The sequence below is a fragment of the Ptychodera flava genome, chromosome 21 (assembly GCF_041260155.1).
Source record: "Ptychodera flava strain L36383 chromosome 21, AS_Pfla_20210202, whole genome shotgun sequence".
Lineage (NCBI taxonomy): Eukaryota > Metazoa > Hemichordata > Enteropneusta > Ptychoderidae > Ptychodera > Ptychodera flava.
In genome coordinates this window covers 21,531,276-21,546,321 of record NC_091948.1, presented here as the reverse complement: position 1 = coordinate 21,546,321, position 15,046 = coordinate 21,531,276, and the positions used below count along the sequence as shown (strand labels likewise).

Below are 15,046 nucleotides of genomic sequence, written 5' to 3'. Positions count from 1 at the left end.
TTTAGACTCGCAGCTTTTGAAGTACAGCTTCAACTCTACATCAATTCTCCATACAATCATTAACTGCTCAAAGCCTTGATTTTATAGTGAAGAGTGTTGGGAGTAATACAAATATTCTTTGAGTTTCAAAACTGAGTGTTAAGTATATAAAATTACTGTATAAATTTGGTCTCATAACACTGCATTATTTACACAACTTAAATTTCAATTTTTTGCTCAACCTTTCCACAGCTGTGATTTGTTTTGACCCCAGTGCTTTTCAACAGCAAGGTTGAGTCCACAGATGAGGAAATAGGGGTGACTGGGGTTGAGACAGCTGAACATAATTTTAGTTTGCAGTTACTCTTGTGGGGGAAAAGTAATAAGTTGTCATGTGTGATTGTGTCTGGATGTGTAGTTACTTGTTTTGAAATGATGCTGAAGATTGCAAATCGCTGATTCACGTATGTACAGAGAGAGTCTGAAAGTAAAAACTCTGTACACATAGTAGTATACCAGCTAGGCTATAATTTGATATTGATAAATAGGACTTTAACGAGCATTATGTGTCAGCTTAAATCAAACTGAAGAAATATAGCAGCAGTCTACAGAGACTGTGGCCATACAGATCAACTCATCTTCAAGACATGATGGCCGAATCGTTGTGATGTAGTTCACAAGGACACCTACGTAGATGTGATGTATGTGGGCAAAGTTACAGTACTTTTAATTAAGCAAATGTTTGACACTTCCAGCAGATATCATAGTATAAGCAGCCCTAGTACATTTTTGTTGGTAGAGAGAGAGAAAGACAGAGAGAGAGAAAGACACGTGAAATCCTCTACAAATGGTCCATCTTCAGCTGGACAGATATAATCTTGTCTCCACATATTTCAAGGCACAAAATTACTGAATACACCTAGTTCTATAACAAGCCCTTAAAACTGAGGATTTTTAACACACTGGCAAAACACATTCCTTCTTTCAATATGCCAAGTCTAATCCACATATTTTCCCATTCTTAATGAATATTATTGCATATGAACATGATCATAAAATTAAGAACTATTTAGATTCAAGATACCAATATAGGTGTTCTCTGTATTCCAGCCGCATATTACAAGCCACACACCGCACAAGCAGTATACGGAGGGGAAAAACAGTAACTAAAAAATTCAATAGAGCTGACGCTTGTCATAAAAGCATTTGCTTGTATGCTGAAATTTGAGCCGATTCCGCTGCAGTGGTGCCACTCGGTAACAAAAAACTGTGTAATTCTCTAACAGTGTATGATGTGTGTGGTTGGGAAGAGGAAATCTATCCATTGACACGATTGAGCTCTCAGAATGCTTATTGTACAATTCCACAGCAACGGCGAATTCAGTAATCCACCGGTTGGTTTGACCACAGTTTGACAGCTTCCTCCAACCAAAATTTCTATAAAGTCAACTTTTTTTGCGTAAGCATTGTGCTGCCTGATTTACCGAAGACAATGAAAATGTAAAGGACTTTAGAAATTTATTCCTTGAATTTTCTGAGGCAAAGTGATCATTATTGGAACAGAGAAAGTGTGACAGAACCATAAGGAGTGATAGAGTATTCATTGAGATTGCTGTCAAAACAGACAGCTGTACACAAATTTTGAACCCTTAGATAGTACTGGGCCAACACATTTATTCTATTGTTTTCTTTGAAGGATTAGATTTAGAGAAAGCAAACAAAGGCAACAGAATGCAATAAATACTTGCTAAAATGGAGTGTTAACAAGGAAAGTGTGTTGCTATTAGCAGCTAATTGACAGCCTTAACAAATTACTCATTTCTGCTCTATATTTTCATGCCGGCCGGGTCCGAACAGGGTTTTGTAACTCTGATGTGTTAACACTGGAACGCTTCTACTGGCTACTCTCACAGGATTTACACAACCACACGCAGTGCAAATCTAGAACATGTCCATCTGTTGATCCAATTCAATTAATAATTTAAACATTTGGCATCGCTATTCCCGGTGAATTTCAATTCTGTGTTGCTGCCCTACTCTCTCTGTACACAGCTAGGTTTAGGATTTCAGAATAGTTCATCAGGACACCACAGGTAACCAAGGTTATGATATATCAAGTTGCATGGTATGAGTCAAAAATAAAACAAACATAAAATTAATTTTCATTTCAAAGACCACTTTTTTAAATGAAAAAATCAAGAGGGCAGGCATTCTGAACAATGTGATTCTACATTAGAGAAGCAAAACTTTAACACAATTTCACATAGTGTTTGTAAAAAAAAATTATCACGGAGCATGGTTGCTAAGAGGGATTAATAAACAACCCTATGAGCTTGCTGTGAAGAAATTTCCTCAATATTTTTCCCTGAACATTTCCAAATTCAAACGGAATAAAAATATTTTGACAGTCATAAGCCTGGCCTGAAGAAATTTCAGTTGTGAGGATTTTACAAATTATGTGACAAGCCGATTTGTATTCCATGCTGGGATGACACTGCAAATTCAGCTGAGTTACTGTTGCTATGTTGGGATCATCTCCGACAAAGAACTCGTAAAAGTTGGTCTATCTTTCCATATATCAAAGTCCACGTAATCAATCAATGAAATGCCACACAAAGGAAATGTCATGTATGTATGTATTGAAACACCACAGAAAATGGAAAACATGCTTTCTTAGTTTGACAAAATCTCCTGTCCCTATCACGAAGACTCGGAAGAGGACATTTTTTTTTCACAAAAATTCACAACCATGCTGTTCATTAACTAACACAACCTAAAACCACACAGTATAAAACTATATAATTTTAGAATACTGATAATTACGCAAAGGTCTGCATAGCTCCATGGTGTTATTTCAAGCTGACCTCAAAAGGTGGAAATTCTTCACTTTATATCTAGAGAAAATCTCCAAGGAGAAAATGCAGGCATCAGTGTAGAAACAGATAAGATTATTACGAAATGAGACAGACTCAATATCCTCCTCGGCGTTTCAGAATTTGATAAAAAGACAACAATCATAAACAATTAAAAAAAAAGCAGAAAAACTGCTAAACTACAACACTTGCCAAGAAAAGCAATGTTATCATAAAGCAAGTCAAGGGAAAAGATGACTAAAGAACGTAAATTCAATAAAATACAGTGAAATACTAGTTGACCTGCTTATAAATGGGATGATATAATATTGCTGCGGACTACTCCATTGAACAACTTGAATCTATCTAGCTGACGTCATTCAGAAAAATAAAGAAAAGTCAAAATGACACAAAATTGAAAATTTGCCAGTTATGACATAAACTAAAGGTAGCTACTGGCAGACCATGGGCTGGTAAGGACGCTTCTCCTCAGAGTCCTTTATGTGTGGATTATTTAAATTAGGATTGGAAAAAAACTGATAGTAGAAGAGAGAGTTAGCCTCGTAATATGTGAAACCACAGGAAACAATCATTATGACAGTACTGAACAGAAGGACAACAGAGGGGGAAAAAACAGTATTGCACATGGTAACAGAACGATGGTTCTTTGTGTACAGACACACTTCCACTCATTGCATTAGGTAGATTAGTCCAATTAAATATTCATTCGCTATCTCAAACTGTGCTGAGAAGTAGCCTGAATTTTTCATGTAATGAAACAGAGACTTGAAAAAAAAACCCAGCTGAATACTGAAGAACAGTGACCAAGGGGGTCTTACGCATGTTAGAAAATGAATCCAATCAGAATCCACTCTGAGCTCTGCTAAAATACAAAATTATATATTCGGTTTTCTGTTTTCACAGAAATCAAGTGATTTTTCACTCATTGGCAAGAAATATTGTGAATATTGATGACACAAAATATGAGAGGTGACTTTTATCACCTGAAATTATACCAGCTTTTGTTATTTAGATTCGTTTTTAGCACAGTGAGAGGAAATCATTTGGGTTTGCCCACAATACAGAACAATCAACGGGGGAAGTCTCTTTCATCAAGACAGGGTAGCAATGTGCCTTGAGAGAAAACGACAGGGAAAAACACACTGCCAATTTAGACATGGAAAATCACTCCCCTGACTATTGTACAGAGGAGCACGAAGAAATCACAGGTTCAGACAGATAGTAGGGCGGCCATCTTGAAATGCTTGGCTCTGAAAGGAGAATGACAAGCCTGCTCAGCTTGCTGACAGTGGATGTCCTTGGTTATTGTGGGCAAAGTCATCACATTGTGCAGAGTAGCCTGACGCCTGGATAAATTCTCTGCATCATCCATGAGTTAACGGAATGCCAAAATTGGAGTGAACTTGGCAAGATGAAAAACTGGACGTACTGAACAGAAGAGGTCACATGTAGCAAAAAGCAACGCTACATCAGCTCCATCTCAAGGGTTGCAAGGCGTCGTTGAGTTGAAAGAAAAAAAATGATGCTTCCGTTGGTCAATTCCCTGGTAACACACTGCCCTCAGCCATGGATACATCCCCATCCTCTACAACACAATATCCCTGGTCCTTAGCCTCAGTAGCATTTTCCTTCACTTCAATCCTAAAATTTCCATGGCACTGCCTTTGTGTACACCGGGTGACTGGAGCTCTGAACACAGGAGAGTGCTGGGATTTTCTAATCCATAGCCCTGGGTATCTCAATGGCACTGAGTGAGATACTCTGTCAACATAAAACATAATACCATCCACACATCCCCTCAAAATATACTAAATACAAATGTGCCGTGGCGGCGTATACAAAACTTCTCAGGCTGTGAAACATTTGCACATTTACGATAGAAAAAAATCATCCTTTTAGCCTTGCAAGGCAAACTCTGAAAGACTAATATTTCAAGGTAAGAACATACATTGGTATTAATATATATACATTCACGTTGAAATGATGTCCTCTAACATACATGTACTGACACATCAATAAATATCGTAGCACAGACAAGTGTTATTGTAACCCTACTGCCTACTGTTACACTCATTTTTTGCCTGTTTAGTAAAAATCATTAATTTAGTAAGAATTATAACGCCATTCTTTAATTACTGAATTCTTATATAAAATTTTTGTCATCTTTGATACTGTTGATATGTGTAAACTATTAAACCTTTGAGTGCTGTAATTGTTCCCACCAAAATTTTAGTGCAACATTTTTACCAATTTTTATGAATTTTTCTGTAATTTTTTGATAATTGTGGACAAAATGGACATCACATTTCATTGGGTACAGTTTGTTATCAAAATTTTGACAAAAATCTTAAATTGACTGGAGTATATTTTCTAAAGATGACAAAATTGACTTTGGCGCTAAAAGGGTTAATATTATTATCTCTGTCACACTGCGAAATCCTTAAATGTTAGAGGATAGCACAAACAGTGCTATACGTAGTTCCACTGACTGGACAAAGTTATTTTTCCTTTATTGTGTCTAAACTGATGTAGTCAGGGTTTTACATTATGAAATCACATCACTGCAGAGACTGTGACCAATACACTCTGTGGATCAGTTTCCTTAATGCTCTCCACGGTCACACACACCTGTGACACAGTCTTCAAACGTGGCCACATGTTGCAAGAAGCATGAACAAAACTGCATGGCATAGTGTTGGCATCCTATGATCTTTGCTGTACGCTTGTTTTCATAAAAAAAGCCTTTCTTCTTCACTATGGTCAACATGAATTTTCTTATCTCTACAACCAAAAGATGGCCAGTATCTTACATGCTGATCTATTCCCAGTCTGAGCTGATGAACAATATATTTAAGAATTTGTCGAACTTTTTTCTTTTGCTAAAATGCTCTTCGGAAATAATTTATGTTTTCATAGGTTTAAGATAATAATGAGTCCGTATCTGTATCAGAGCTTGCATGCTACTAAGTGGTAAATTATGAAATACTTGGTGACTGGTGCACTGTAGTCCTCGGCACAATTCACATAAATTACAATTCGTTATATTTATGCACAGAATCTAATCATGTTAGTCACTCTAGGTTCACTTCCGTTGGTGCACCAAACTTCACACACATGCATATATATTTCAATAAACCTGAGACTGGGCAAAGTAGCATAACCATAAGCCGTTTGACAATTCTTAAACTGATTTGCAATCTAATGCACGTACACACATACACATACATACACCTATATACACACGCATACACTCCATGGCAGAACTCAAAATAGAACCAACTTCAGCTCCAACACCATACTTCACGACAAGACTGTTCAGCTGATGCTACGACACCCGTTAACAAAACCACCTACCTTTTCCTATGCTCTGCATTCTCATCCTCCGCACAGTGGGAACTGAGCCCGATGGTGTAACAACTACCACAACTGGCAGAGTGCAACAGATCTATGCACTACACTCACTCAAATATATCACACACAAAGCTGGCCACAGGCATGGTCCTCCTCTGAACGGCACACAGCAAATGAGTGACAAGCACGCAGTCTATTGATTTTAATATTTGTTAAATTTCCATAGATTGAATGACTCCAGCCAACCACCTGTTGAGCTATTGTCCTTCCACATCTAATTTGCATGATTAAATTGACAATTTTCACAAACAAACCGAGCCCACTAATTTTCTCCAGCTGAAACAATGACAGATGTATTACTTCAGGAAATTGCGTCCTCCACCCTTCGTGGAGACCAGTCCACACCGATCATTTCACTCTCAACACCCAAACCTTAGGCATCCAACGCCCAGTCCTCAGGCATTTGACCTGCGGATTAAACTGCAACCTGCACAACAAATTTTTAAGCGCTTTACTTATATGAAAAAAAAATGCGGTCCGACTGAATAACCTTACAGTTCTGTCTTTAATTCTGATATTCAAAAGTTCACAGAATGAAAATCAATCGATATTATGAGAGTTTGTATAAAGACACTATGCTGAGTAAATATTTATTTGAGCTTGACCTGCTGATGGTTGTTATGCACGCCTAGAGAAAGGATAACTCTCTTGCCTATTTTTTTGACATTGTGAAATCGTGAGAAACGCACAGGGGACGGGGAGTAAACTTTGTCAGATGAGGCAAACGACTTATTGGCATATTGGTTCTGATATTGTGACGTACTATTGTTTCAGATAATAATGACGAGTACCATCTGTTTCACGTTCCACATCAGAAATTTAACAGACTTTCTGAGTGGAACTGCTCCTAATTATTGCTAAAACCATAGCTGACCAATTCCCCCGGCTCCACCAACCCCCCCCAAATTCTCCTTCCTCTTTCTATCTACTTTGTATCATTCACTTCTGATCAGAACATACAATATTGAACTGCTCCCAGTTTCTGAGGTACCCACAGACGCAGCGCTGGGAATTTCCCCTTAAATGTTCCATAAATTGCAAATCTCTGATGCCACATTTGAAGCTAATGTGAGGGGACAGGTAATGGACAAGCAGTTACTCTGGGCATTACACCCATGGTTGATCAAGATACCGCTCTGCACAGACTCTCAATCCTCAGCTTACTATCGCACTTCCATCTATAGCCCTCTCTCTAATCTCTCCACTGTTTGCTCAAATTTGATGGATTAAAGTTGCTTTAAGCTAAAGAGTGCCTGCTTTGTGTATCTTACTCTCAAGTATTAGGCACAAAAAAATATTACAGCCTAAATGTAAATTTTATAGGAAAGAGACAGCTGATCACTGGAGAGGGTGTGGTCTACAGGCATCCTTTTGTGTCCTTTTTTTTGTTTCAAAAATATATCATCAGAATTGTGAAAATTTTAAACAAGTATTTTTACCCAAAATAAAATATTGCGTGGCATGATATATAATGCTACTTCTCGCTTTCTGTGATATCTTTATGATTTATTTTCATTGATTCAAGTTCAGTGATTGTGCCTGCACTCATTTCTGGAGCCTGAGAATATTGACTGTTAATTCATTGATACAACGACATTTTTCTCGGTGTTGAAAATCTTTGATATCCGCAAAACCATGCCATTCCAAAGAAATTCAGGCCCTGTGCATTTCTAAAATGACCCACTGGCTCAGCAGTGGAGATCTCTAACTTTAGTATCATACCCAACACCTGATGTTCACAACACGCCCATGCTGAAAAGCTGGCAGATATCCACTGCTCTGTGCCTCTGAGCATGGGTGTTTTTAATGCCATTAAAGGCTTTTGTACGGCACTGATGAAATGCCCTCGGAGACAACCTCAATTTGGAACATCTGCTTGGGAATTCATCAAATTTGATAGCATAAGTCCTCTGATTTCTTGTGAATCAAGTGATGGCTGCAGAAGCAACCTCTTGTTGAAATTTTATCCCCACTCCCCTTCAAATAAATGCTTTTTGAAACCAAGTGGAAGAAGCTTGTCACACATCAAAATCAATTAGTTCAGGATACAAAAATTTCACAACTTCAATTTCCACTGTGCTAACTGACTATTCACACACAAGGCAACTGGTATAATATCTCAGAAATGCTGTCCATCAATTCAAGGCGATTTCTCTGACACAAATTATCCGAATAATTAAAATATAAAAAAATTTGCTAATCAATAAAGTGGCACTTCACGTTAAAACCCTTCTACATAGGATATTTTTTCTACACCGCTGGCCTCATGGATTTGATCAATTCCAGTGTGTGGAGACACGGGGCTTGTCGCAGAGGACCATGGGATAGCCACGCAGCTAATCTATTCCCCTGATCTTATCATGCCAGTTAGGAAGCACAATGATTACACAAGTAATGGTAGTTGTGTCTGGCAATCTGGGCATCAGATCATACTCAAATAATTACTAACCATCTATTAAACTTTCATTAGCCACAAAAAAACATGCAACCGGACTGATACAGGCCCCGGTTGCCAAGGGAAAGTGCAGGCCCTAGACTCTCTGCTTGTTAACGCCTACACCAAAATGCATTCACTTTTCCAGTGCTCTGGCTTCATTTCCTTTTCAGCTGCCAAGATGGAAAAAGACCGGGCACGACGACGCGCAGTGGGGTTCACTTTCCACGAGTCCCAACTGTGCCTCTACAGCTAAATATGCCTTTTTAACTCCATGTGCCCTCTGCGCCACTGCTTCTGTACACACACACACAAAACTGCCACTATCCTTCATCTTCCATGAGATACGATCCCAATCTCTCTACAAATGGATGCTATCTATCCCTTGTTTAATTCTATGTAGCCCTGCCCCTCCTTACGCTGCCCTTACCCTATGGCTCTGTGTACATTGCCTATTCACACTCTACAATGTACAACCATACAGATCACAGTATGTGGGCGGAACATCAAAAGATGACGATATACTCAACCATATATATTTCTTGCGTATTCACACAAATATTAAATTCAGGACAGATATTACAAAAGCCACGGTCCATTTCATATTTTAATTAAAATAGCTGTTAATGCTTAATTGAGATACTTGGAAAATTCTTCTTTCCTAGCACAAGCATGACTAAACAATTTCACTCTGGATCTATTGTATTTTAAATTTTGAAATTAGAAAAAGCTTTTTGTTCATGACAATGGCACTGTCAGAGACATTTTATCAACCTTATTTCGAACCATTGACACATCCCCTTTTCTCAAATGAAGAATGAAATATGCATGAATAACTGAAATATTTGTTGTTGGCAGGATCAATAGTGGGAAGAAAAAATATATCTAACTACATATTGATGATCGATTCAACTACATGCCAACAAAAGCAGTGATGGAACGTTTGTATAACATGATTTCTATTGGTTATCGCCATCAAATTCTTCACAAGTATACACAGTACTCCCTCTGTGTGGGCGTGGATTATTAAAATTTGAGAGTACATGGTAACTTTCAAACCGCAGTGAAGGCTTTTCCTTCACAGGGTGGAACCATCATTGACTTGTCGAGAATTGCTAGAGTCGAGTCGCAGCAATTTACAGCGATAACCTGCCAATAACCTCACAGTTTCTACTCATGCACAGAATATACAAATATAAATTTTCCTAAAAGGTCATTCACATCGTTTTTTAACCAAATCATACAGCTTTTCCCAAAGTTTCCACTTTCAACTACGTCAATGTAAGCATTTGCTCATGCAGTAAGGTACATGAAAGCTAAAAATTTAGGTTTTGTTGAAACAAATCAGAAACAAGATACAGAAAAATTCTGGTAACAATATCCAGCAGTAACCTTTCAGTGAAATCACAATTATTTTCCAGGCTTCTAATGGAAAGGATCAAGTTTCCATGTAATAAATTATAAATGATACCAATTTCAGCCATTTTGACCTACATGCTAAAAGCACTGCCACAGTACACAGTCTAATTTTGACGGGAAATAATATTCACATAATTCACATGTGATACTTGTCATTGATGTTTTGGAGGCCATGTGCATGGGTGAGGAATCAAGATTGCTGCTGCAGTGTGTCACAGTGGCTCATTGGTTTGGAGAGAACTATGGCGACAGAGGAAAGCCAACAGCATTCCTTATATGCCAACTACTACTCACAAATTTTAAAATTTGCGAGCGCAAAACCTCAGTATTTCCTCATTAATGACTGCACATTTCCATGTCACAATGAAATTGGCCTCTACTTTCCACCACAGATTGATAAAAAGCTGATCGCGCTCTGACCTGTTGCTCGGAAGAGACGGTTTTTCAAATTCTGTTGACATGGCATCTATTAAAAGACAAGTGTCTTGTATCGTGTATGTAGAGCAGGTCACATCTCCACTACAGCTGTGCCCAGCATTTAGAGCAAGCAAGAATTACGCGTTTGCTCCACTCCACGTTGCTGTACACAGTCAGCCAATGAAAAGTTCCCTGACAGCAGCAGCCTTTTCCCTAACAGAATGTTTACTTATTAAACAGACGAGGACCGGCAGACATTCTTTGCTGCACATGACGGTTTTATTCGGTGATTTGTATTATGTTGGAGCCAGACTCGATTGCGTAGCATGCAAACTCCTGACAAAGCCTTAGTATGATAAATATCCCTGCCTACATTATACCCCGGATATAGCTTATCCCTTTTTTAGGCGATCAGTACTATCTCAATTTTCATCTCTACTTAGCGTTTAGCCATGAAATCCCCCTCCATATTTCACTGTTTCTCCATCTACATTTTAAGTACAAATTGTTTCCCCGACAGTCCACGGTCACTCGTGCATCAGTCTGGAAGTTTATTCTCCTTTTGGCGCAGCGAGCCTCCCTCGAAATAATTCATCAAGGTTTCTTTTGTGTCTAAACATGAAAGCACATTTTCTTACTAATGAGGCACATTTTAATTCATGCTTGACTCTGTGAATACAGCTAGCAAATCATTTTGTGAGAGCATTGTAGCCATTGTCTTCTCTCATAAAGACTTGTGGAAACTCCCCGTAATAACACCTTTCTCACAATGAATGCCAAGTCGTTACTTTCTAATAATCTAATGTGCCTGCCTTAAACAAGTATCTCAAATCCTGGTACTGTTGGCTCTCTCTCTCTTATGTACACACTATGTGCCGCCTAATGTGCCTAGTCTCAATACTGACTTTGTAAAAAAAATCAATAGGCAAACTAAACCATCACTTTTTCTCCTTCCGAATTTTTCCAACGTTTTCACATGATGATTATTTTTTTGTGCTGTGCCTTGATATGCCAGAAAGTGATAATAAAACGCTCTTTGCTCTCGTGGTTATGTAGTACGTATACGTGTATTTTTATTATCATGTTAGTGTCAGACAGTTATCAAGGCAGTACCTATATCATGATATATTCATTTGGGCAGCACCTGCCTTCTTTATACAGCTTTTATATTGGTAAGTTCTGGACATCATTTGGACATCACAGATGCAACTAGCGCCCCCCGGTTGAAAATACCGATCTGAAGAATCCAATAAAAATCCCCAAACCTTCTGGATTTCTGAGAATATTTGGATGAGATAAGATGAAGGGAGAAATATACAGCCCACTGCCAGCATTGATACCAATGCTGGAGGCAATTTACTGCCGTACAAGGAACCAACTAGCGCTCTTAAAAATCAATAGACGACAGATATGAGACATAGGGGGTTCAATCCATGGTGTGAAAGTCGAATGCTGTCAAGGAACGAACACTGGCGAGCTGGCACTACCATGTCAGATGATGGCTGTCTTTTTTAACACCCTTTCCCAGCACTCTGTCATTAACAAAGCATAAAAGCTTTCCAAGCTGACAATTTATTCACCAGAGAGGACTGATCAAATCAGATGTAAAACTGCAAGCTTCCCCGCAGAGATCAACAGATACCCTCATTTCCCACACAATTTTTTTTTTCTTTCTTGGAATAGGCGCAAACGCTCAGCATGGATTTTCTACCTCCATGATGAATTTTTCTTGTGTGTTGTGCATGTGCAAGAGTCTCCCGAGACACCCTGGCAAAATCCTATGATTACAATACAACAGACGCATAGGGAAACTAATGGCTACAAGACACACAATAATGATGTTAAGCCGGGATTTGATAAAGGAACATATGCAAGCTAGCATTTTACTATACCCCTGCTAATGAAATCATAAGGAGACCTTCCAGTCCCATTCACCGACACAGCAGTGAGGCACAAAGGCCAACAGAAAATAAGTGGAGTGGAGGTCCACTTCAGTTGATGTATCCGAATCAGGGACATAGCTACCTTCATCTTGGTAGTGTCTACCAATCATTATCTAATTCAGTTTTGTTCACCGCGGGAGGAATCATTAACCCCTGCCTGCTGAATCATCACTCATCTTTTTTTTTTTCCAGGGCACCATTTGACTTGACTCTGTTCAATTTCACCGTGATTTTGAAAACTGGCCACTTCTAATGTCATAAAGAGCGATATGATACTCAGAAGAAGAACGTGTGACCAGGAATTGTTATATGGCCGAGTGGTACTACGTTATTAAAAATGAGACGACTATTGTGTATGACAGAGTCACTTTTTTTATACTAGTGTAAAATGTCCAAATTGATCTTTACTACTATCACCCTAGTAACTGCCTTAATGTTAATGTAAAATACGGACATCATTCCAAATGGTGGAATCAATACATCAACTGCCCCCCCCCTCTCTCTCTCTCTCTCTCTCTCTCTCTCTCTCTCTCTCTCTCTCTCTCACTCTCACTCTATGGTTAGGCAAACAAAGCAGAAATAATACATCTTAAAAAAACACAGCATCATTTTTTTCACATTGACTAGCCGTGACAGACTCCAGGAGTGGAGATGGTGTATATGCATAGGGACACTGGTGAATCCCAAACTACTACGGAATCAAATTATCCCTGTTGATGTACATACCTGTAGAAGAGAATTAAATCCCGATTACACAGAAAACAACTCACGCAGCCAAAACACACAAGCTACAGCACAGCAGCAGCAGGAGCGATTTGTTAAAATGGTGATTACGTCTTACCTTCGTCTTGCATATTGATATTTGTCTGTTGGCTGCTAACACTCGGGTCTACAACAGTTGACAGTAAATGTGGTTGTCGCCTCCGTAGCCGGCACAAACTGACTAGATAGCTTTGATGGATAGCTCTCCCTTATATAGGCTGTCCTTTAAACAATGTCTCTGGCGCACAAGCAGGTGGAGCTTACAGTCTGCAACAATACACCGAGAAAATTAGAAATTACAATGAGCTTGCTCATGTGACCGCGTTCCCATTCAACAACATACAGCAATTCAATATCAGCATAATTATGAAAATTGACCGGTGACACAGCACATCGCATAAGTGGCTGAATTTTCAATTTATAGAGGCACAATTATCAAGGTGGGAGATTATTCATTGGTACTAGGTTCAACACCAGTGTGCAATTCTTTTATTTTATTTTCAGCCAAACTCTCTTTCATGGAGAGTGTCATTACAAACAACGTTATTTTCTGTGACCACTGATAATACAAAAAGCCTCGATGTTGAAATAAATGACTAATTCTTCTTTTAAAATTTGTTTGTTGAGAATTTACATGTGAAAAACACACGCAGTTTTTTGACGGAATTGATCTACCCCTGGTGAGAAATTTAACAAGAGGTGCATGTATTTATTTATTTATTCCTGACAAACCTATACGTCTTCGGGGCAACGGAAGCATAAAATACAATATATAACTGACGTTATCGATGTGTTCAAAATTTAAATCCGAATCCAGAATTGATATCAATATGATTATCTTCCACAACTCACACAGTCTGAACGAGTGGGAAATATCTGACAAATATGTGAGCATGATGGCTCATAATATGTTATATGGAGAAGTTCCCTCCCTCCCCTCATTATTCTCATCAAATCGAGGAGATAGGGGGCCTTGTTAAAAAGACCATGATGCCTCACTACATAAACTAGTTGCTATGCCAACAGGCAATGTTGACTCATCATCAAGAGTGGAGGTGAAACCATGTTGATAGGCACTGCAGACGACCCCTGTCGCCGAGTCCTTATATCGCAAAGTATAAAACCCTCGTTATGTTAATTTTTTGAGTGGGAGGACGACTTTGAAAAACTCTTGTCAAGACCCAAAGATTACCTACCGCAACTGCACATTATAATTCATGAATATTTCATTCAGAATTCTAATTCAAGTGATACAAGCCACATGTAATTGTTTTCTAACAGCTCGATTGTGGGCAAGCAGTCGCAGTTGGATTTTATCCTCATTTTGGGCCCCCTGAATAACATATTATTAACTGCAAATATCAACACACAACCAATACAGAGTTCAAATAAAAAGACTTGTTGTAGCATTGTTGCTTACTGTGAAAATGGTCGTTCGGTTGATATCAGTGTGCAACAAAAATGCATCAAAGACATTGCTTGAAACGCCCTCATCTAAGTGTAAACCATTGTGACCCAACAAGAATTATGTTGCAGACCAAATGGTTATCTTAACATGAGAAAGGTGAAAATACACTTCCACCGCTCAAAACCATTTACACGTACATGTACCTCTGTATTAAAAGGTTAAACTACATCACAGAAAACAATGAACGTTTACCACCATCGCTGGAAAATGGATGAACATGTACAGAACAACACAACACTTTTGAACTTTGGCTTGGAGTCACACTCAGCTGTAAGAATCTTTTGACACTTTTTTCTTTTAATACACAGAACAAATTTTTATATTCATATTCACATTGTTG

The 15,046-nt window shown here is 38.5% G+C and overlaps 1 protein-coding gene across 7 annotated transcripts in view; it reads right to left on the bottom strand.

Moving 5' to 3' along the window:
* LOC139121718 (heterogeneous nuclear ribonucleoprotein K-like) overlaps positions 1-15,046 on the bottom strand; it is a 60,899-nt gene that overhangs the window by 20,431 nt on the left and 25,422 nt on the right. For 5 of the 7 annotated variants that reach the window (XM_070686832.1, XM_070686835.1, XM_070686831.1 and 2 more), the window contains one exon: positions 13,318-13,505. In XM_070686832.1, coding sequence (XP_070542933.1) covers positions 13,318-13,330 — 13 coding nt within the window. In that variant the 5' untranslated portion in view covers positions 13,331-13,505. Of the gene's footprint in view, positions 1-6,206; positions 6,381-13,317; positions 13,506-15,046 lie in introns of those variants that run through there. The other 2 variants (XM_070686829.1, XM_070686833.1) reach the window with 1 other exon arrangement.